This window comes from Papaver somniferum, chromosome 5 (assembly GCF_003573695.1).
Source record: "Papaver somniferum cultivar HN1 chromosome 5, ASM357369v1, whole genome shotgun sequence".
In the NCBI taxonomy this organism is placed as follows: domain Eukaryota; kingdom Viridiplantae; phylum Streptophyta; class Magnoliopsida; order Ranunculales; family Papaveraceae; genus Papaver; species Papaver somniferum.
The window spans coordinates 143,290,833-143,312,930 of record NC_039362.1 but is presented as its reverse complement, the minus strand read 5'-3'; the positions used below and the strand labels follow the sequence as shown (position 1 = coordinate 143,312,930).

General features: G+C 35.9%; 1 protein-coding gene across 2 annotated transcripts; it reads right to left on the bottom strand.

Annotated features, from left to right (window-relative positions):
• Positions 1-3,170: 3,170 nt before the first annotated feature.
• Positions 3,171-6,546, bottom strand: LOC113283025 (selenium-binding protein 1-like). Of its 2 annotated transcripts, none has more exons than XM_026532160.1 (7): positions 6,293-6,546; positions 5,787-5,982; positions 5,280-5,504; positions 4,874-5,105; positions 4,241-4,348; positions 3,872-4,144; positions 3,171-3,659 (listed from the first exon to the last, which is right to left on the bottom strand). In XM_026532160.1, the coding sequence occupies exons 1-7, from the start codon at positions 6,435-6,437 to the stop codon at positions 3,378-3,380; spliced, it is 1,461 nt and encodes a 486-aa protein (XP_026387945.1). In that variant the 5' UTR covers positions 6,438-6,546; the 3' UTR covers positions 3,171-3,377. The 2 variants fall into 2 exon arrangements, with proteins under 2 accessions (XP_026387945.1, XP_026387946.1); XM_026532161.1 differs by having other exon boundaries at positions 5,787-6,037; positions 6,293-6,429.
• Positions 6,547-22,098: the final 15,552 nt, after the last annotated feature.

Sequence of the window (22,098 nt, the reverse complement as noted above, 5' to 3'; positions counted from 1 at the left end):
AAAAATTAACTAAGTCTCTTAATGGATATAAGTTATACATATTGATATGTATTGGCATCTACTGTATTGCACGATACATACTAAGAGCGCAGGCTATATGTAGTACGTATTGGTATGTAACATGTAGAATAACTAAGTCTCTGAATTCCTATACGTTATACATATTGATATGTATTGGCATCTACTTTATTTTAGTAATATATATTTGCAGGCTATATGCAGTACGTATTGGTATGTAACATGTAGAATATATTTTACAACATATCAGTATGTTTTGAGTTTCATCTTCTATAAATAGAAGAACTGCAGCTATATCAAAAAGAGAATACAAAATTACTACACGATCTATCTAACAAAACAAACCTATATCAAAAAATACAGTAAAACAAACCTATATCAGATTACAAAGAAACTAAAACAGAACAGCAGCAGAGAAAAGGTGATTATAGTAACATACCTTGTTATGAGATTAACCTAATTCGATTTTAAGATACCTAATTGAAACACACAAAAATCACAATATAAATCGAACGGAAACTGAATTGAACAATGTAAATTATCACAAAACTGAAATCATAAAAGAAAGATAACAATGTACATCATAGACAACTATTCTGATAGAAATCGGATCAGAATAAACCTAATTATTCATCAACATTCCAAGAACAACAGCAGAGGAAGATGATTTACGAGATAAATACCTTGTTCGAATCTGATTTCGAAGCACAGATGATTTACGAGATAATAGCTGTGATGAGCCTAATTGAAAGACGCTACCAGATACTGTGATGAACCAAAACGCAGGAGCAGAGAAAACCAAAGAGAAACAAATCTGAGATGAAAAAAAGAGAAAGAAACTGAATTTGATTTGTTCGTGGAGTTGCAGAAAGTGTATTTTTGGTACTTTTGAAAAAATTGTCTTGTGTGACCCGCACGTTTTGGACTAGGGAATAAATATTCTGATCCAAAAACATGTTTTTGGACCAGCGGATAATTTTATTCTAGGGGTGGATTAGAAAGTAACTGGTACTGGGTTTCCTGGACTACCTAGTAATTCCTAGAATTGTCAATCCCAGTGTGGGCAAATGAGCAGTCTTTGCCCTTAAGTACCATTTATCACTCTTACAGCAGCCACAATTTCGCGAGGATAGTAATGAATATTTTCAAAAACCAAAACTCTTTGACTTGATTTTCGTGGGTCGGATTGGTGAATAGTCGTAGGTTTTCTTTTTCTTTTATAGCTATAGAGAGAGATCGGGGGTTGGGGTTCTTGTATTAGCTGCTGATTGAGAGAAAAAGAGATGGCGGCAAGAGCAATCGTGAAAAAGTTTTTTATGAATCATCTAGCAGCATCGAAGTTTCGTGTTTTTGCACCCCTTGGAATAGATACAAAAACTGTTGAAACTTATGAAACCAAAACAACTAAAGATACGGCCGAAGAAGATGTTAATAAGGAACAAGTTGCAGTAGTTTCTGATAATGCGTGGAAGTTACAAAAACTTGAAAAGATAAGGAAATCGGTATCGACCTGCTCCAAAAGTTTTGCAAAGATGGTGAAAAAGAGGATAAGTTGAGTGACTCAACTAATAAATTGATCCTTTATTTAGAAATCATAAACGGGTGTTGGAATGAAAAGATCGAAGAGGAGCGCCAAAGATTCCTACAAAAGGGATGGACATACTTGAGAGATGCATTACGTGATGCAGGACTGGAAACTTGTCATAAAAGATTACTATTATCTATCAAGTTACTAGAACCTCATATCTATCAAGTTACTAGAACCTCATATCTATCAAGTTACTAGAACCTCATAAAACTGCTTATGCAAGCCGCCGCCACCATAGATCAGGGGAAGGAGAAGAAGGAATTGTCGAACGAATTGTCGAACTTGCAACTGCTTCACCTGAAAGAGGGGTAACACGTTACAGCAGATTAGCATTAAAGCATCCTGGTCCCTATGAATTACCAAGACAAGCAGTGGAGGACGTGGTATGTATTACCACCAAGGATGCATTTCTCTTGTATAATACTACCACTGGTGCTAAATCGCCTTGGGTTGAAACTACCACCACTTGGGATACATATAGACGAAAACCGACGCGCCAAGTTGAGTCCATCGCTTTAGGATATGCTCCACAAAGCAAGAAACATAAAGTCGTATGCATATCAATTAATGTGAAGAAGAAAAGGTCTGCTCCTGAAACCGAAGGAAATGAGTTTCTGGTAGCGGAGGTCTTCACTGTTGGGAATAAGACATGGAATGCATTGGCTACTGGTATATTTGAATGGAGAAGACTGGAGGGTGATGGAGTTCCATCAGCCTCCAAGGAGGGAGAGATGTTTTCGTTTGTAAATGGTCCTGTTTATCTGGATGGTCAGATACATTGGCAGTTCAGTTATTCGAGAAAAAATGAATATATACTTGCGTTTCATGTTGAACGTGAAGACTTCAAATTAATTCCAGTTCCTAAATTTCCCATTCATAAATTCATGGGTTATTCACGACTAATTCAGTCGATGCTAATTGAAGTCGATGGGGAAGTAGCTATACTGAAGAGTGCAGATGATGAGGAAACTTCTTCTTTATGGATATGTCGTCGGCTATCTAAAGGTGGCAAGATCAAATGGACGGAACAGAAGGTCTCGATACCTTGCTCTTATTTATGTCCAGCTTATTCCATTGAAGCTCTTACAGGGACAGATCTCCTCTTCGTACAATCAAATCGTTGGATTTCCTATTATAATTGAAAGTCGAAGGAATCATTATCCCAATGCATTCCAACTTACAAACAAAAATTTTAGCTCATCCCTGACCCCTTTGATTGAGGGGGAAGGATAATACAACTTCGCTCGTCCATAGGGTATCAACTCGACGGCCTTGAAGCTGAAACCCATGACTAGCGTGCGAACCGAGAAAAACTTATGAAATTCAGTGCTCTGCAAGAACCCCTGTCAGGTAATGCTAATTTCTTCGTTTTTTTTTTTATACAACTTTGCTAGACACACCGTGCTTAGCATCGGGACTGGGAAGGACAGAAATGGACCCACCATCCTCTCACACGATGTAATCACGGTTAAAAAAACTGTTTCATTTGACAGCTTTCCCAGTCATTACTGGGAAGTGCCATTTATATACATTTGCTCAGAAGTTGGCAACTTGTTTACTAAAACAGTGTTTCAGATTAGATTTATTCAGAATCAGAACAGCTTTCCAAGATACAGTATTTCACTTGCCAGCACAATACTTGACAATATATATATATATACAGCTACAGATCTTAATAATGTTAACGAATTGACCTTGTACAGATGCTTATACTGACCATTGACTAAGTTGATCTCAGTCAGTTATTTTTCATTGCGAGAAGTTCATTAGTTTAGACCCAAATATCCGAAGTGCAGTCACCACCAGGATATCGCATTTCATGAGCCAATGAAGGACCGTCAGGTTCAGATTCAAAATCCACAAAGAAGTTTGGGTTTATCGCTAAACCTCCTTTCTCAGTGTCGACATCAATTTGTATCATGTGAGAACCTTTCTGCACGAGCTCCGGATAAAACTGTTTGTCCCAGCTGCTGAAGAGAGAATTTGTCACATACAGCCTTTTTCCATCTAAACTTAACTGGAGCATTTGAGGGCCTCCCCTCAGTTGCTTACCCTGAAAAATTAGTGCACCATTAGGAAAGAAATGGCACCTAACATGTATGGTATTATGGAGCATAACAAATCATTGTGAAGAAAACAGTACGGGTATGCATGTGTCCTGTGTGAAATGGTGTTTGATTCGTTACATAGACACTTGGCTTATTGGCAGCAAATCAGTCTATATAATCATCTGTAAAGAGAATGGTTTTATTAGTACAGACATACCTGGACCTCAGGAACATCACACTGCCAATCATTCCCATTCTCATCTTCCGCCACAACGGGGCTTCCCTTTTTGAGCAGTGTACCAACCCAAATTTTCCCTTTCAAAACAGGATTCTTGGGGTCCTCTATGTTATATTGTCTAACATCTCCATGAAACCAATTAACAAAGTACAGGTAACGATCATCAAGAGAGATAAGTAAATCAGTGATAAATCCTGTCATTTCAGGAAGAATCCAGTTTTTGACCTTCAATGGTTCCACTGAGATGACAACCTACATATGTAATAGAGATCGAAGTCAGGGATATCACTGAAATTTGCTGTGAATTTCATGCTAACAGGAAATATAAGATGGAGACTATATACGCACCTCATGGCTCCATGAATCATCGGGATTCTTAAAAAACCTCACCATGGTGCTAGATAGTGCACACCCAACATACCCTATATCTCTTGAAGGTCCATGAAGGAACCTAATCTGTCATGCACACACGTTTATTTCAGGCACCTTCATGGCAAGATGATACCAAATATAAAGAAATAACAGAAGGAAAGAAGTTTTAGCAAGTGGATAAATGAAACCAAAATAAATTTTGGTGGGAGAATTCAAATGATTGACAAAAGTCAACCTTAACATTTGAATCTATATGATAGTTGGATGGTGCGGTTTTGTTAAAGTAATTACTTAGTGGGTCAACAACGAGAAAATTTTTGATGGGGGCGTTTTCTGATGGGGGTATGGGGGACAAATAAGGTGCTGACATGTGTCATTCTTTTCACATATCATATTTGCAAAAATACGGAACATAAAATTTAAGCAATTAAGATAGAGAAGATTTTCTCCAAAAATACATGTTTTTTTATATTTTTGGCAACAAAATTTGTTGTAAGCAATTAATAGGAAATACTTGTGTCAGCATCTTATTTGTCCCCCGTGCCCCCATCAAAAAACGCCCCCATCAAAAAATTTCTCGTCAAGAAGATTGGATTCTCCAAAGCTTACCTCTAACGGAACCATCCCTGTATTGCCGAGATCAAGTGTTTGTTTAAGTTCACCTCCAGGCCAGCTGTAGGCATATATTTGTCTTCCATACAGACCATCAGATACATGCTGAGGTTTGAAGCCCTTTATGAATGCCCATGGAACTCCCAGAGATGTACTGATCATGGTGTTATGCCGTGGTTGATACCAGTAGTCATAACCAAAAAGTGGACTGTGTCCTGGTTTTTCCCACCTGAGCAGAATCAGAAAAGCGGGAGTGAAATTAAATGTGGAAGTCCGTGAAGAACTTGAACAAAATACAAAGATTGGGTTCACACGCAAATACAAACATAATGCGAGTGCAAGAATGAGAATCCATTTGGCTCTGTTGTAGTTCAGTTTCTCAATTTCCAAGAAGAAAACTGACCTTCCCTTAACGTTGAATTCTGAATCAAGAAGAAGAAACCCATTTCCCTCGGCATTTCCATCTTTATCCCCAATGCATGATATCATAATGTCACCAGATGCAAGACAATGGGAAGTATGTGGATATGCTAATCCAGTCTTTTGGACGATTTCTTCTGACTGAATAACCTTGTGCAAACAAGGAGCCTTGGGATCCCTTGTGTCAACCACATATATCCGACCAGACCTAATAGAAGAAAAAAAAATTATTCAATTGTTAATGTGCCTATATCATGATCTTCTGGTGGAATTCAGTTATAACCTATCTAACCAAAAACATGATCAAGGGAAGGAAAATGTGATGCTTTTGGCATCCTTATTCAATGTAGACAAATTTTGATAGTCATCTGATATACTTATGTCTCAAATTGGCGTCACTGGCACAAATAAAACTCAAATGTCCGTTTTAACGCATATTGGTTTTCTAAGAAAGAGTACTACTACAATATAAAAAGATCATGAATCTTACACAAATGACGGCAAAATGAGGAAGCGGCGGTTGGCGGATGGATCTCCATGGCAAGAGCTGCATGAATTCCACCCAGAATGATGCAATTCATCACCCACATAAGGAACAGGCATCCTATGGATTACTTTTGAATAGGTTGGTGAGCTTGGGTCAACATCTATTGTAGCCAAGTAATCAGGCTTCTCTATTCCTGTTCCTGCAAAGATAACACTGTAACACACTATGAGCACTGCTCTTTGCACAATTTACTCCTGAAAATCAGATAAAACTTGTTCAGCTTCATGAAGTTGAAGTCTTACATAAGCCTTTAAATTTCCCTACAACTAAAATGATAGCAATCTGAACAATTTCTAATTTTTTGTTAATCAATTATGTTTGCAAAAATCACCAAAACCCCAGAATAGGAATCAAATTTCAGGGTTATATTACTGATCAACAAAAACCCATAAACCCACAATGCAGAGAAGATGACTCTGTAACTAATCAAACTTCAAAAACATAGGTACCTGAGTAAACACAGGTAACATAAATCAGTGATTCTTTAGGACCAGACATAGCTTCAATTGGAGTTGCATAACCAGGACCTTTCTTACTGCAACAACCATTACTCTTAGTACTCATTTCTGCGTGTTCTACTATAACAGTATCCATCTCATCTCAATCCTTCTTCTTCTAATGAAGTTCAGTTACTGCAAAACACTCAAAACAGTGTTTTCTCACTTACTTTTCTCACTCTGTGATCTCACACAAGAATGGACTCTATCCCAATTCCCAACAAGATTGGTCTAGGACCTTAGGTGTATTTGTTTACTACAGCTTGTTACGCACGTGTCTTTTGCTATTTCATCTGCTCGTACTCGTAGCATGACCTCCGTCTGAGCAGGCGCGGCCCAACCCCTACAAGGCTACATGCATTTTGAACATGGCTCTAATGGGCCTTCCCCTCCAGCCCAACACCACGGGAAGGGTTTCAATTTTTCCAATCTCATTCTCATATGTAGCCGTACGGGTGTGCAGCGGACGGATGCGGATTAGGGATCACCAGTGTCCAATCCGTCAAAGTTGCGGATTTGGAAAATCCAACCGTGTCCGGCTCAATCACCCATGAATTTACGGATGATACGGTCGAATGCAAACTAACCGCGGATTTAGTCAAATCACAAAAAAATAAAACACTAATTTTGCATAATACCCTAATCCAATCAAGAGAGAGTTTTCCGTCCCAATTAGAATTTGGTCTGAACTACTACCATAATCAAAATTTTGATTTCTCCTGATTCCGTCATTTCGAAACTAGTGAGTCAAAGATGATATAGGCAAAAAGAGCAATGTGATAACTGCATCATGAGGGAGATGAGATTAGAAGCTTGATAGTTGATACATTAGGTGTATAGTAGTATCGACCAGTAGATGTTGGTCCACGTATAACCATTTCAATGAACCCAAACATAGAAGGATATGCAGTGGCACAAAAAGTTACTACTTGATACACTAGCCCTAATACAGAACTTTGGGTTAAATTGGAACAAAGTCCTATGGTGCGGTTAAATCCGCGGATTGCAAAGTCGAATCGCAACCAAACCGTGTAAACGTGCGGATTTGAAAAACCCACCCGTTTCCGGTCCATAACTCTTGCGGATTGGATTTCACCCGCAATTTAGCGGACGGATACGGGTGAAACCCGCGGTTCTGGTTTTTTTGCACAACCCTATATGTAGCAGAGAACCCTGTTTTACTGCATCCATGAACATTTCTGGGCATACATAATTGTTTTCCCATCTAGGGTGACTTTATAAGAGGTGTCTAAATGGTAGTGCAATTACTTATATAGCCTTAAACAATTAAATTACTAATCTATCCTTACCTTAATATAAAAAACTTAAAATCTAAAATCAAAATCAGTTTCTATCCTAAACATCTCTTCTTCTTCTTTTCGCCCTCACGAACCGTCTGACAATTTTTTTTTCATCTCCACAATTAGTCGTCAATCGGTAAAAGTTTGATCATCGATTAAATTCAACTATATAATGACTCGCACAATGCAAATAGTAGGAAGTATGCGTTCAGAATCCTCGTCTAATCCATCAATTGAAGAACAAATATAAGATGAAGGTGCAGAAACTGAAATTGAACCAGAAATTCAACCGACTGAAGAAGCAACTCCTGAAATGTGGGTTAAAAAGTATTTATTACAAACCGATCTCTTTTTTTCTTGTTTATGATTGATAGAATATGTTTAATTCGAGAAAAAGTTGGTTTTTAACGATCACAGATTGATGTTCGGCTGATAATTGAGACCAATTATCAGCTGAATTGTTTATTGTTTTTCACCCTGGAGGTGTTTATGAACAGTTCGTCTTTATAAGTTCGTATCAATTATCAGCCGAACCTGAAACCATTTCTCCAGGTTCTATTTATAAGATAGGTTCGGCTGATTCGATAGTTTGTTTATAAGCCGAACTTATAATTTAAAATGGTCCAGTTAGTTCTTTATTTGGTTTATAGGTCAAACGACTCGAACCTCTAACTTGATTTTTCTTCTCAAAATTGATGTTTGTCGTTTTAAGATTTGGATGTCTTCTTTATGATGCGGAAGATAATATAAATGATAGAATGTGGTGTAAAGAGATGATAAAGATTGAAAGATCTCTTCTTAGGGCTTTGGATGTCTTCTTATATAAAGCTCTCAAAGTTAGGCTTTATAATCCTTCTGGGATCGTATTTTCTTGAAATAAAAGTCAATTTGGTACCAAATATGTCCCAGAACAGTGTCAGGTTCGGCTAATACCTTGCCAACCTTTCCCGACCGAACCTGGGAAGTGAAATTTACCCCAGCTGGTTTCCAGGTTCGGCTGAATCGATTAGATCATTTTCAGGCGGAACATATCTCTATAAACACTTCGAAAATATTGATTTGCGGGCTTTAGGTTCGGCTATCTCGTGCTGATGAGTTATCAGCCGAACCTTCCATATGCAGACTTAATTAAGTCTTTCGATCTTGTTTTGGCCATAATTTTTTCGTCCGATGTCGGAATGACCTCATTCTTTTGGCGTTGTGTTTGTCTTTTCATTCTATTGAAGTTGAAGATAAGATCTCCTTGATTTTAATGATTTTAATTTGGACCTTGGTATTCTCCATCATTAGACTTCACTTTCGTACCACTTTTAGTAATTTCCACTTTTTTTTGTTTGATTCATCCTATGAAAAGGCTGCACAATAAAAAACATATGTAATAAAAAGCCTAACCCATAAATGTATTTGAATTTAAGTGTTTTATGAAAAATCGGTAACATGTTCGGCTGATATGATTTTTTGAATATGAGCCGAACTTGAAAAAATATATGGTTCGGCTGATACGATATTTAGAGTGAAAACCGAACCTAACTCTCAGGAGAAGAAGGTTCGGCTTGTAATGAAAATTTCTTATTATCCAAACATTTAACTAATAACTAGACAGAAAGTTACAAACTATAAATTCGGCTAATAACTATTGTATTTCGAGTAAACCGAACTGTTCATCTTCTGTAATATACAAATTAGGTTCGGCTGATAATTTCAAGCCGAGCCTATCTATGGTTCGCCGAATTAGGGTAAAAATCAATTTCTTTATGATTTCAACCTACATAAACGAAATTAAATATAATATGAAAGTATACTTGTGTATTGTTAGCATTGGAGAAGGGTGAGTATTTGCCCTACAATATGGTTCATAGGAGAAGGGGTGAGTATTTTCCCCGAAATTCGTGGATCTGATCCATCCGCAAAAAGTGTCCAAACCTTTTTACTCATGGACTGAATGCGGATGCTATATTTGAGATCCGACGTATTTTTAAATGTGTGCGGTTATAGTCTTAAAAATCCGTTGGACACCCCTACCCATTAGATTATGAGTATATAAAACATTTTTTTAAAAAATATGGTTTTTTAATAGGAAAGGTTAAATAAATATATTATTTTATAAAACACATATCATATGTATAGTTCAGATGTTTTACATCCTTTTGGTTGGTAGCCTAACAACAAGCTGAGCACCAACGCCTTTTTGAATAGCTATACCTAGTCTGTAAAAAATAAAACTACCCAAGCCACTGCTAGCATCATTATTAACTAAACAGTTTTTCAAACGCTTAAAAAAACACAAAGTATCCTCACCAATCTCTCCTAAAGTAGAGAAAGCTAAAACACCCAAACCATAACCATGTGAAGCACATTTATCCAAGTATTTGGTGCGTTTACGAGAAACAACATTCGAGATAGATTTGTCTGGGACAAAAGCACGAACACCTTCTACCGTGAAGGGTGAGACGCCTGTGACATCCATACAAACATCTTTACCATTCTCCCAATTACAAACAAGGATGTCTGCAGGGCACAAATCATTGTTATCATTGGACACAAAGCCAAGATCAACTTCCTTACGAGCAGACACACCAACTTTGTAAAAAATATCGATGATTACATCACGAACAAAGGTAAATGGATTGATAAAACTATGGAGTTACATGAAGTTTATCTCTAAGTAGAGATTTAAGCCAATCGGGCAGACCTTGCGACCAAATTACAATATTCTGGCTGTCCCTAGCATCTTTTGCTAAAAGATCGTTGCTCCATTAGTTTCTCTAGGAACATACTTGCAAACCCAACTATCAAAATAACTAAGTAAATTGTGACAATCACTATACTGTTGGTAGTCCAACTAGTAGATCATATGCTACCATTTATGGCATTTATTACATTAAGGCGGTCCCCTTCTAAGTAAAGCTTAATAGTCTATTGTACAATAAACTAATCTCCTCATCATTTTCTTCGATCAAACTTTTATGGCTTAAGACAGAGGCAAATTCAAGTCATTTTTTTTCTTTTTTCTTGATTAGTCATTATTCATGTCATTTTTATTAGTTTTTTTTCCCCAATTTAAAGTTTTCATTTAAAAGAAATCTATTGGGTCATTCTCATTCAGTCCATCAATTTGTGCATCCGTTGGATATTGAATTGGATGCAGATGACAATTTTTTATGTATCATATTGAAGTGTAAACTGTTTTAATCGAATAAATTCGATCGATTTAGCAAACAATTATGAACGCAATTTTGTTTATTTCGAACAAAATAAAAGTACACATTGATGTATTTCGATGAAATCAGTAGAATCCGAAGTCAAATTGGAATAAAGTTGTTGCTAATTAGAATAATCTGGAAAACAATGAAGAAAATCGATTATTATTTGAAGAAATTGAAGAAATTGAGATGAAGAAAAAAGAAAAGAATGTGACCATGAAAGTGTGACAGACAAAGTTCAATGCAGTCCTCATATAATCCTTACAGTTGGGCGATGCAGACCATCCCTCCCCTATATAAGAGCTGCAACATATACAGGGTGTAGATCGTGGAGGAATTAAGAAAAAAAACAATAATTACAATAGTAAAAAAAATACAAATCTAAACAATTTTAAAGGAGGAATCAAGAAAAATACAATAATTACAATAGTAAAAAAAAAAATAAATCAATTTAAACGATTTTAAATTTTGGATAAATCAATCTTGTACCAAAATCCCCAACCAGAAATCAAATTTCACGGATCCACAAAACCATAACAATGAAGAACTCTGTAACTAATCAAGCTTAAAAAAAAACCCAAAGAGAATTAAAATAATTGATACATGAGTAGAACATGTAACATATCAATGATTTTTTTAGGACCAGACATATATTTAATTGGAGTTGCATAACCATGCATGACCTTTCTTACCACTACAACAACCATTAGTATTAGTACTAAAATTTGCATGTTTTATATCTCGTCTCAATCTTTATTCTTCTTCTAAATAAAGTTTCGTTTACAACAAATCACTCAAAAAAAGTTTTTTCAGTCACTTTCTTTTTCTATGTAAAGTCAAAAAAATGGACTTTATCCCAACCTCATTGGTCGATGACGGAGCTACCAGAGGCAGTGGTGTTAGAGCACGGCTCTGTCGAACTCGCAAGCGTTTCTATCCCAAGCTTGTTTGTCAAGTTTAGTGATCAAAACTATAAGTCTTGATTTCTTATAGTGATGTCTCGGACTAGGATAGATTGTGTAATTGAGCTTTAGACTTCACACCGTTCATCAATTGAAGACGAATAACTACTAAGGAAAGCTTGTGGAACTTCATCAACAAAAGGTATATGGAGACTGAAACTCATCTATCATTCAAAAAGTCTATTTCTACTCTATCTCCTTCTTGAGACAAAAGTCATATTACTATATAGTATTCTATTATACACATTTGATATTTCGAGCTGAGTTTAACTCGCTTACATATTTCTCGAAATATGTGTTGGTAAGCTTTCGCTTTAACCAAGTCCATCTTATATTCTTGACGCAAGTCAAAAGATGATCATGTGAAAATCGTCTAGTAACATCTTACATGACTTGTGTGAGACAGTCATTTGATGTAGACCTGGAATGTTTCGTATTGATTATTTCAATAACTTGAAAATTGCTTTGATTCTAATAGTCTGTGAAAACAACTAATGTCATCCTCTAAGAATGTTTCAATGATTGTAATACAGTTTAGAATACTTAACCATAATTGGATTATAGACATAGTATGCGTACTTACATATATGTTGATCCAAGACCGATATAGTATGCATACACGTAGCGTACTGGCGAGGTCAGGTAAAGTCCGGGAGTCTTGGTATGCGTACACGTAGCGCACTGGCGAACTCAGTTGAAGTCCGGGAACTATTGTATGCGTACCCGTACGTGTACCAATTCAACTGTTATTTTTGGATGTGTGGTAGTATGCATGAACGTTCGCATACTATCGGACACAGTCCAAGTCCGGCTACTTAAGTATGCGTACCCGTCTGCGTACTTGAGTGGGTTAAGTTCTAGAATCGGTTGTGTCATGAAACAATACATTTATATAATAATGAATGCAGTCTTTTGGAAACCGTGGCTATAATGTTCATGAATTGATTCGAGTGAACCAAACCGATTTTGCTTCAACTGTGTCTTGTATACTTCTATGAGAATATAAACAACTGAACAACTCTATAAATAGTTTCATTTGAGTCATTTAAACTAGTTGTGGTTAAGATGAATAAGGCTGATATGAAAGTGTTCATATGGATAAATTCGGTTAATTGTTGTTGAACCAACAAGGTGTACACTTTTAGGTACGATTACTTATATCTAAATGAAGGTACATTTCATTTGTGTGTAACAAGCTAAGTTCGATCTAACGGTTGAAAGATATTAGCTTGATTCTAATCAGGTTTTCATCTAACGGTGAATATTGAATGCTTTGTTACCAAGGTAACATTGATTGCAAACCCTGATTTGAAAACTATATAAGGAAGAACTCTAGCAACTGGGAAACATAATTCCAACACCTCCTGTGTGATACTAGTTGCGACTAGAGTCGATTCTCCTTTAACCTTGGGTATTTTTCCAAAACCCTTTAGGTTAACGACTTGAAGACTTAATTGGGATTGTGAAGCCAGACCCAATTATTTTCTCTGTAGTTGTGTGTTCTGATCTTGCCATGTTCTATCGTATTGAATACTATCTTCTCTAAGATTTGCTCGAGATTGATCTCCGATAGGCAAGATAAAAAGAAGTCACAAACATCTTCGTCTCATCGTTTGTGATTCGAAAATATCTTGTTTCGCTTCCTTATGATTAATATTATTGTGATTGTGATTGATAATACTAGGCTGTTTTTCGGGAATATAAGTCCGGTTTTTCAATTGGTTCCTGTGCACCTTGATTTATCAAAAGACGGAACAAAACTTATAGGTATTTCTCTGGGAGACAAATTTATCTATCTCAATAGACTTTTCTGTGTGAGACAGATTTGTTTATCAAGTCTTCGACTTTGGATCGTAGCAACTCTTAGTTGTGGGTGAGATCAACTAAGGGAATCAAGTGCGTAGAATACTGCTGGGGTTCAGAGACGTAGGGAGCGCAACTGTACCTTGATCAGTGTGATATTGTTTAGGGTTCAACTATATTCCAGTCCGAGGTTCATTGGTAGTAGGCTAGTGTCTGTAGCGGCTTAATACAATGTGGTGTTCAAAGCTGGACTAGGTCCCTGGGTTTTTCTGCATTTGCAGTTCTTCGTTAACAAAATTTTCTGTTGTCTTTGTTATTTATTTTCCGCATTATATTTGTTTATATAATAGAAATATCACAGGTTGTGCATTAAGTTCAATAAGTTCTTGAATCCTGCCTTTGGGTTGTTGATCTAATTGATTGACACTTGGATATTGGTTTGTGATACCGTCCAAGTTATTTCTCTTATTCAATCGGGCTCGCAAATTCATATTTGTTTGATTGAGGATTGAATCAAGAAATTGAGATATAACTCTTTGATATACTTTTCTAAAGATTGAGTCTGACTGTCTAGTTGATTCTCTTGAAAGTATATTGGAGTTTTTCCTTGTCGAGCTAGATGTCAAGTCGGCTTTAAGCAGATGTGATGGAGAAGGCATTCGGAGTACGTGCAGATTCATGAAGTTGAAAGGATCCAGTAGTGAACAAGAAGTTCAAGAAGAAGAAATCTCTGATCATGAAATAAAGTAGTGGGCCGAAATTCAAGCGATACCCATATTGAGAGTTAAAGAAAGGAAACCAAGGTCCAAGTTTCATTCTCATATATCAAAACAGGGTCTTCATGCTTAACATGTTAGTCTACTGCCTTTCCCAAATCTCTTTTCCTTCACGAGAAACAAGTTCTCTTATCTGTGTCATTCTCTCCCAGATTTTCACTCCATCAATCTTTTATTTGTCCCCCTTTTTTATTGGCATGTCAAATCTCTCTCACACCCGACACCACCTCCCTGATGCCCTATTTCCATCTTTCCCTAATCAACCAGTTAACAAATTCGTATTATACCCATTTCAACCTAACCCTAGGCTATGAATTGAAGGTTGATCGGTTTCCAAGGCGACATAATTGACAAGTGAATGGTCTGATTTACATCTCTTCGCAACTCCAACAAAGTCAGGCGGCGTTGTAAGGTGGCAGTGAGGAATACAAGCAGCATGCACTATCAATTCATCTGAATATGAGTTTGCATCACCGACAACAACAACAAGTCTGAATTTTATCTATCTGCAACTCCAACAATGGCAGCAGGCGCGTCAAATTAGGTCTGAGTTGTTTTCTTTTCAATCTCCGACAACATCAGCAATTGGTGAAGGCAGTGTAATGGCTACAAATGACAAGGAAGAGTACATTAGTGGTGAGCTCCAAGAACATCAAATGCCTAAATTTCTTCTTGTGTATATGTGGATGAGGTATTGTGGTTTTGTGGGAGAATCTTGTATAAATGGGGTTGCAGTTGTATTTGGAAGTTAAGCCCAGACTAGCCGGAGCAAATAGCAGTAGTAAATTAGGTTTAAGTTCGTTTTGTATTATGTTCTAAACATCTTTGCTAGGGCATATATGAATCCCTTAATTTAATGCTAGATTATTCATGTTTTCAATATTGTTCTTCTTGTGTTTCATTGAGTAAGGATGGGTTTAATCCAGAGATTCCATTTACATAACTTTCACTTAGTATGTTTTGCATCCTAGGTTGTTAGAAATTGTGTAATTGTTGCTCCAACTTATGATTAATTGAATCAATTGGTCTGTGATTAGTTGTGCCTCAGACAACTAGTGATAGAGATTAATACCTTAGTTGACATTAAGCTGTCCAAACTGAGATTACCCTGGATTAAATGGCAGGCTTGAACCTTCACCGGTGTCCATTGTAAAGAGACAAGAACATAACTTCAAACTGAAATAGATTAGCATAGATTAGGTGGTGGATTTTCAACTGCCTTAGTTCCCATTTATTTGCACTTTTGTTTTCTAATTTGTGTTACATAAACTTATCTTGTTGTATCGACACACAACAAACTCCCTTTTGTTACTTCTCGTTTGAATCAGTATAAAAAGACCTTAGAATCAACTCTACAACGCCCTAGTCTCTATGGGATCGACCTGTATTTGCTATGTCTAATAGACACTGTGCACTTGCAGTTTAATATTGTAGGCATCTTTCCTAGCCTACCATTTGGTAACGACTTCGCGAACGAAGTCTTTCTATTTCGACGTACGTTGTTCATGATAACACATCATTAGCTTTCCAACGAGGCTTCTTCTGGAAAGAGTTGAAATATCATTTTATTTTGTGATGCATTTTCTTAGACTCATATAGAGTTGGAAAAGATCTCAATTTTTTTATCTCAATATCCTTTTAATAAATAGTCTTACCTAACGCATGTGAGGCATTCACTATTTCAGAAAACTTGTGATTAGATTCCTCAAACGATCCTCGTCATCCATACGAAGGTTTTCCTAGTTAGAAGTTAGATTTTGAAGCATTGCTTCTTTATATGAGATATTCTCTACAAATACAGTCTCTAAGATATCCCAAGCTTCCTTCGACGTTTCACATGTAGACACATGATGTTGAAGATCTTGTCTTATGGTTCGGAAAATAATATTCAATCCATCAGAATCACGCTTTGCATCACTAATTTCATCTACGTTGTAGGACCGGTATAACCTTTGACAACTCCCATCCATGTACCGAAACCACCGACTTCCAAGAAGCAACGCACAACCATTTTTCACCATAAGTAATTTGTTCCATCGAAAGATGGTGGTATGTTAATCGAGATAGAACTCTTGTCCATGTATTCAGATCACCACAAACACATACTTGTTAGATCTAACAGTGTTTGCCTTCTCTGATACCAATTGAAAAAGGAAAGGGTACCAAGTAGGTCAATAGAAAAACCCTTGAATAAGATCGTATATAGATTTTCTCTCTTTCTTTTCATAATCAATATATATCCTTTAATAACATTGTATATGAAGGTATGTGTATCTGATGATGTAGATTAGTTCTTGGACGATTCAAAAATCAATATCCAAGATCAACCTAGTATGTACCCGAATTGTACAAGATCTGAATTCTGACAAGTATGAGACTTGTTATCTATGTTTCAAGATATGAATTCAACAAGAACGAGTGTTGGATGATCTTAATAAGTTAGAGAATTGCTCGGTTGAACCACCAAGCGTTGGTATGTCAAGTTTGGTTGTCATATTTTAGTGAATCAAAACTCATTTAAAGAATCTCTTGATTATTTACTAGAATCAACTTCGTATAGGTCATCTAGAAAGTTATTAGGATATGATACATACAAGTATTACTCGAAAACTTGAAGAATGTGAAGAAGTAAAGAGCTACAACGACGATATCATCCTTCCTCTTGAGGTTAGTAATATTTTGACTTGAACTGTTTCATTCCTAACGTATCTTTCAAGTCGTGCTATATTGAAAACATAACTGTGAACCTGTGAATGATTATACTCTAGTTAGACGTAGTATGGCGGAATTATAATACGAAGTATAACGCTTATCTTTTGAACTTCGTATATAAGACATCAACATAATCGTATGAATGTTATTATGATTATGTGTATGGGTATGGGTATGGGTGAAGATTTCGTCATAGAAACAATGTTTTACATTTGTTTAAAGGAAGTACAATTCATAAACTTGTTTTATGAATCGAAAGGGAAATCGCTAGGCTTATTGGTATTGTTACTCATTGCAAATCTTTGGATTACCAATATGTGGGTTTGGTATAACCGCTTATAACTTGTTTATGAATCTTGGTAAAACTATTCACAATGCCTGACTTATGTATCGGTATGACTTTTATTAGTGAAACCAATCGTAAATAATCACCTGAGATGGTATGATCGATATTTGTAATTGGTGTGACCATTCCTAGTCATTGGGTAACCAATCCTAGAACTTGGTGAGACTAATCACAAGATGTGTAATCGATCGTTGTAGAAGGTTAAAAAGTTTTAGTAATTCGTGTAACCGATCCTATAACTTTTGCAACCGATCACAAGTAAGTACCATAAATAGTGGTAACCAATACTGGTACTTAGTTAAAAAAGTTTTGGAAACTATTGTGACCGATCCTAGTATCCACTTGGAAGTAGGACCAAACTTGTGTTTGGTAGAACCGTTAAACCCATTAATGTTGATTGAATATTTTTGATCAATCACATAGTTCTCGGAAATCAGATGAACCAATTCTAAACTCGTTTGGAAGTGTGGCAAATCGGTTCTAAGATTGTAAATATGAAAAAGGATTTACAAAGTAAAGATGTAGACATACGTTGAAGACGTGCAGTAATTCTTATCTGTTATTGTTCAAAGATATTCCTCAATAACTAAAGGAGAATCTCGTAATCTTTTAATTAAGGTTTTTAGTTTTATATGCTTTTAATTTCCAGAAATTAAATGCATATATTTAGAAAATAAAAATTAGTAATGTGCATTTACCAATTGGAATATTTCTACTGAGATTTCGGTCAATATTTGGACAGAGCATTTACAGGAATTATGAAAACCTATTTTGGCTTTATTGCATATCTTTGAGAATATTCGGTTTTGGAAATTCCTTGATGGACAAACTTCCTTGGTCTGTAAATATTGAAGTTTGTATTTCGATGAAACTAATCCTCAGAGCCAACAAAACTACCTAGTTGTGTTGTTACTGGTGGAGCCGTCTACTCGGAGAGGAAAGTACCCTAATTAGGCGAAATCTCTTACGACCGCTCGTTTTAAAGACTTCTTTGGGATTGAGAAGTTCTACGAGTACCGTTGATGGGAAACTAGATAATTGCAGTTTGTTATTAGTTTTCAATTGATTTGATTGACTAATAGTTATTGAACTTTGATTGCATCTAGTTTGTTTATGCTTAAGAATCTTCTCTTCTGATATAAGATTCACTCAAACTAGATCGAAGTATCGACGGGGATCTTTAGACTGTTTGTAGATCTAAAGACGTCTTGTGATAATCCATCGTTAACAGACCCCGTTCTGTGTGTGATTGATCACAAGAGATTCAATTGGTTTGTGTGCATATGTTTATTGAAGATCTAAGAAGATTTGAAGACAAAGAAGATTTCTTATTTGAGTTCATAATCTTTGGCGTGCACAAAACTTGATCGGTTGGGGATCCAACTATAATCGGTTTATCTTTTGATAGATTTGATTGATTAGTTGAGTAGATCGACATCATTATTTAGTATCTTGATCAGATCCTATTATTGATTGCTTAGTCTAAACAATTACCTTGGTAGTTGTTGAATAGATTGATCTAAGAACCCGACAAAGGAGTTTATTGGTTAAACGGAATAGCATTTTTTTCAAACTCACGTTGTTTGAAAAGAGTTGTTACCGAACAGATTGGTTGTTCCTTTACTATTTGGAATACGAACCAAAGTAATTTTTCCAAGTGCGTGACTTATTACAAGTTGGAGGCGTAGGGATATTGAGGGAACTAGGTGAACTATTCGTTTAGTTGCTTGGTCTCAACTATACGAAGTTGGTTTAGATTTTGTATAACGGCTTATATCTGAGAGTATTCAATTCTAAACAAGGTCCCGGGGTTTTTCCGCATTTGCGATTTCCCCGTTAACAAAATCTTTTTGTATCTTTTACTTTTCTATTTCCGCAATTATAATTTTTTTTATTATAATTAGAAGTAAAATACACAAACATTAATTCCTAATTACTTTATAGCAATCCTATAGTGTTTGGTTAAGTCCGAACCTAATATCAAGTAATCATACTTCATTGTTGTATTGTATGGATCTTGAATCCACAGTCAATCACACAAGACATCTTGTTGTTGTGTTGTTTTTATCTTGTATCGATAGACGATCACACGAAGTGTGAACCAATTCGTTGTATTGTATCGACCCAGTCCATAGACAATCGCTTTCGTAGAAAGGACTTATACGTGGAAAAGTTTTAGATTGAGGTATATTTGGGTACCCTCGTATTTTTATAATCAATGAGGGCTTAGACTGTCTAGATTGATTACGTATTACTTGTGATATTCCTATTATAATGATAAAATAACAGAAGACATCAGAATTTTTTTAACAAGGAAAACTTCAGTGGAACGAAAAACCGGGGACCTCGACTAGTTTTGAACACCGTGCTATATTAAACCGCTACAGACACTATCCAACTATCAAAGATCAGACTTGACTATAGTTGAGATCGAATTCACCCTTCAAGCAATTCAGCTTCAGTAGTGCTCATCTACGTCTCTGAACTCAACGTGGTTCTACGCACTTGATTCCCTTAGCTGACGACCTTTACAGCCTAAGAGTTGCTTCAGCCTCATTGAAAAATTTTGAATTTATGTGCCTCTAACAGACAAGCCTATCGATTTCCCTTTCAATATGTTCCAATCAAGGTTGGAAAATCTGTTTGCAGTACACAAGTATAGCAAGACTCACGGATTCGAAACACTTATAATGGCGAGGGAACCAAGTACACAACAGTCTTTTCGTATCAACCTATTATAGACACACCTTGTATAATCTTATAGATGCAATAAATGTCAAAAGAGTACTTCAATAAGATGTACACTCGGTAAATAACTTGAGTTCGTAACTGAACCAATCTATGTGATCATACCAAGTGTTTGACTAATATATAATATTATTACTTTAGTTTCAATATAATAATATTATAAAGTGGAAAGTAAAATAAAGACACACACAAGATTTTTCTAACAAGGAATACTGTTAGGCAAAAAATCCATATGACCTAGTCCAGTTTTGAATATTTTCAAAATTAAGACGCTATACGAATTGACTACCACAACTTGGTATAGTTGAGACCAAGTAACAATGCTTCGTTACTCAGTTGCTTCAGTATCCCTGCCCCTATAACCAATCTGGTCTACACACGTGAATCCTAAGATAGAGTCCGCTATCTCAAATCGTTTCACCTACTGTGAAGACTTCAGCAACTCAACTTCTTTGGATCGTAATCTGAAATATTAAAGGACTAACATGTTTCACTAACCACTCCATCAATCTCAAGAATTAAATCAAAGATATTGTTGAATACAAAGGATCTTCCGTTTAATCAATATAAACTCCTTTTGGTAAAAGATCAATTAAGACATAGATTTCGAAATAACCAATCTTAGTTTACAAACTATCAAAGCAATTATTTAGATAGAAAAAACTAGATAAATTGTCGATCTATATAACAAGTATGATATCTATTGAAATAAACAACTTGTTTGAATCCCGATCAATCAAATATGCAAGAAGTATCAATGCCAAAAAGAAGGTCTTCTAGTCTTCAATCTTCAAAGTACCTGCACAAACAACTTGCTTCCCACCAATGATCGATCATACATGGAATGAAGTCTGTTAACAATAGATGATCACTAGTCTTATCTTCAAATCTTGAATCAATAAAGTAGATCTGAAATCGTCAATCCTTGAACTAGTATGAGTGACCTTACATCATAAGAGAAGGATCACATAATAAACAATACAATTTACTTTCCCACCAACGGTACTACTAAAAATTTCTTGATCCCAAAGAAGACTTTAAACGAAGGTCATGCAAGAGATTTCGCCTAATTGAGATATTCTACTTTATCAACGAGTATGTAAAATACTACGATTAGGCTTACCACGCAAACCGGTGCGGCTACGATGTGGCCGGGCCACATATTTCAAGTATGTGAGCCCTCTTTAAATGCTGGCACGTCATACAATGTAGGAAAAACTTGAAAAACAGTTTTATTAACTAACCTTTTTTTTTTTTTTTAACTTCTTAATTTTTCTCAAAAAGTAGAGCAGTTAAGGGGATTTGGAGGGGACAAGTTTATTAATTAAATAGGTGTCAGAAAATAAAAAGGGGCCACATCCAAAATGTATGTGGCCCGACCACATCGTAGCCGGGACGGTTAGGCAGTATGTCACAAGATGGGTTTGTATGAATACAAGCTCCACTATTTATAATGTAATGACCAATGTTTATTTGGACAACAATGAATTACCAAATTCGAAAATCATAAAGATACGTAATCATAAGATATTTTCGGTTTTGTCAAAATTCCAACCGTAATCCAACTCATGTACCTAAATCTCTCTTGGATGACAACTAATATTAGCTATCGTACAATATATATTTTACTAATATGACAACAAGAGATATGCGATCCTTTAGAATATGGAGAGCATATAACTCTGAATATTTAAAGGCTATTACAATATTTCGGTTCGAGATCTCACCTTGAGTATTAAGGAAAATACCCGAACATTAAGTAATGAGAAATTATCACATGTTCAAATACTATGTCGACATCTTATGAACTTTCCACTTTAACGAAACCACATTTTCGATATCTACATAAACTATAAAGTCGTACACACACTGAAAATGCTTTATTTGTTATATAGGATCGGTCCTAC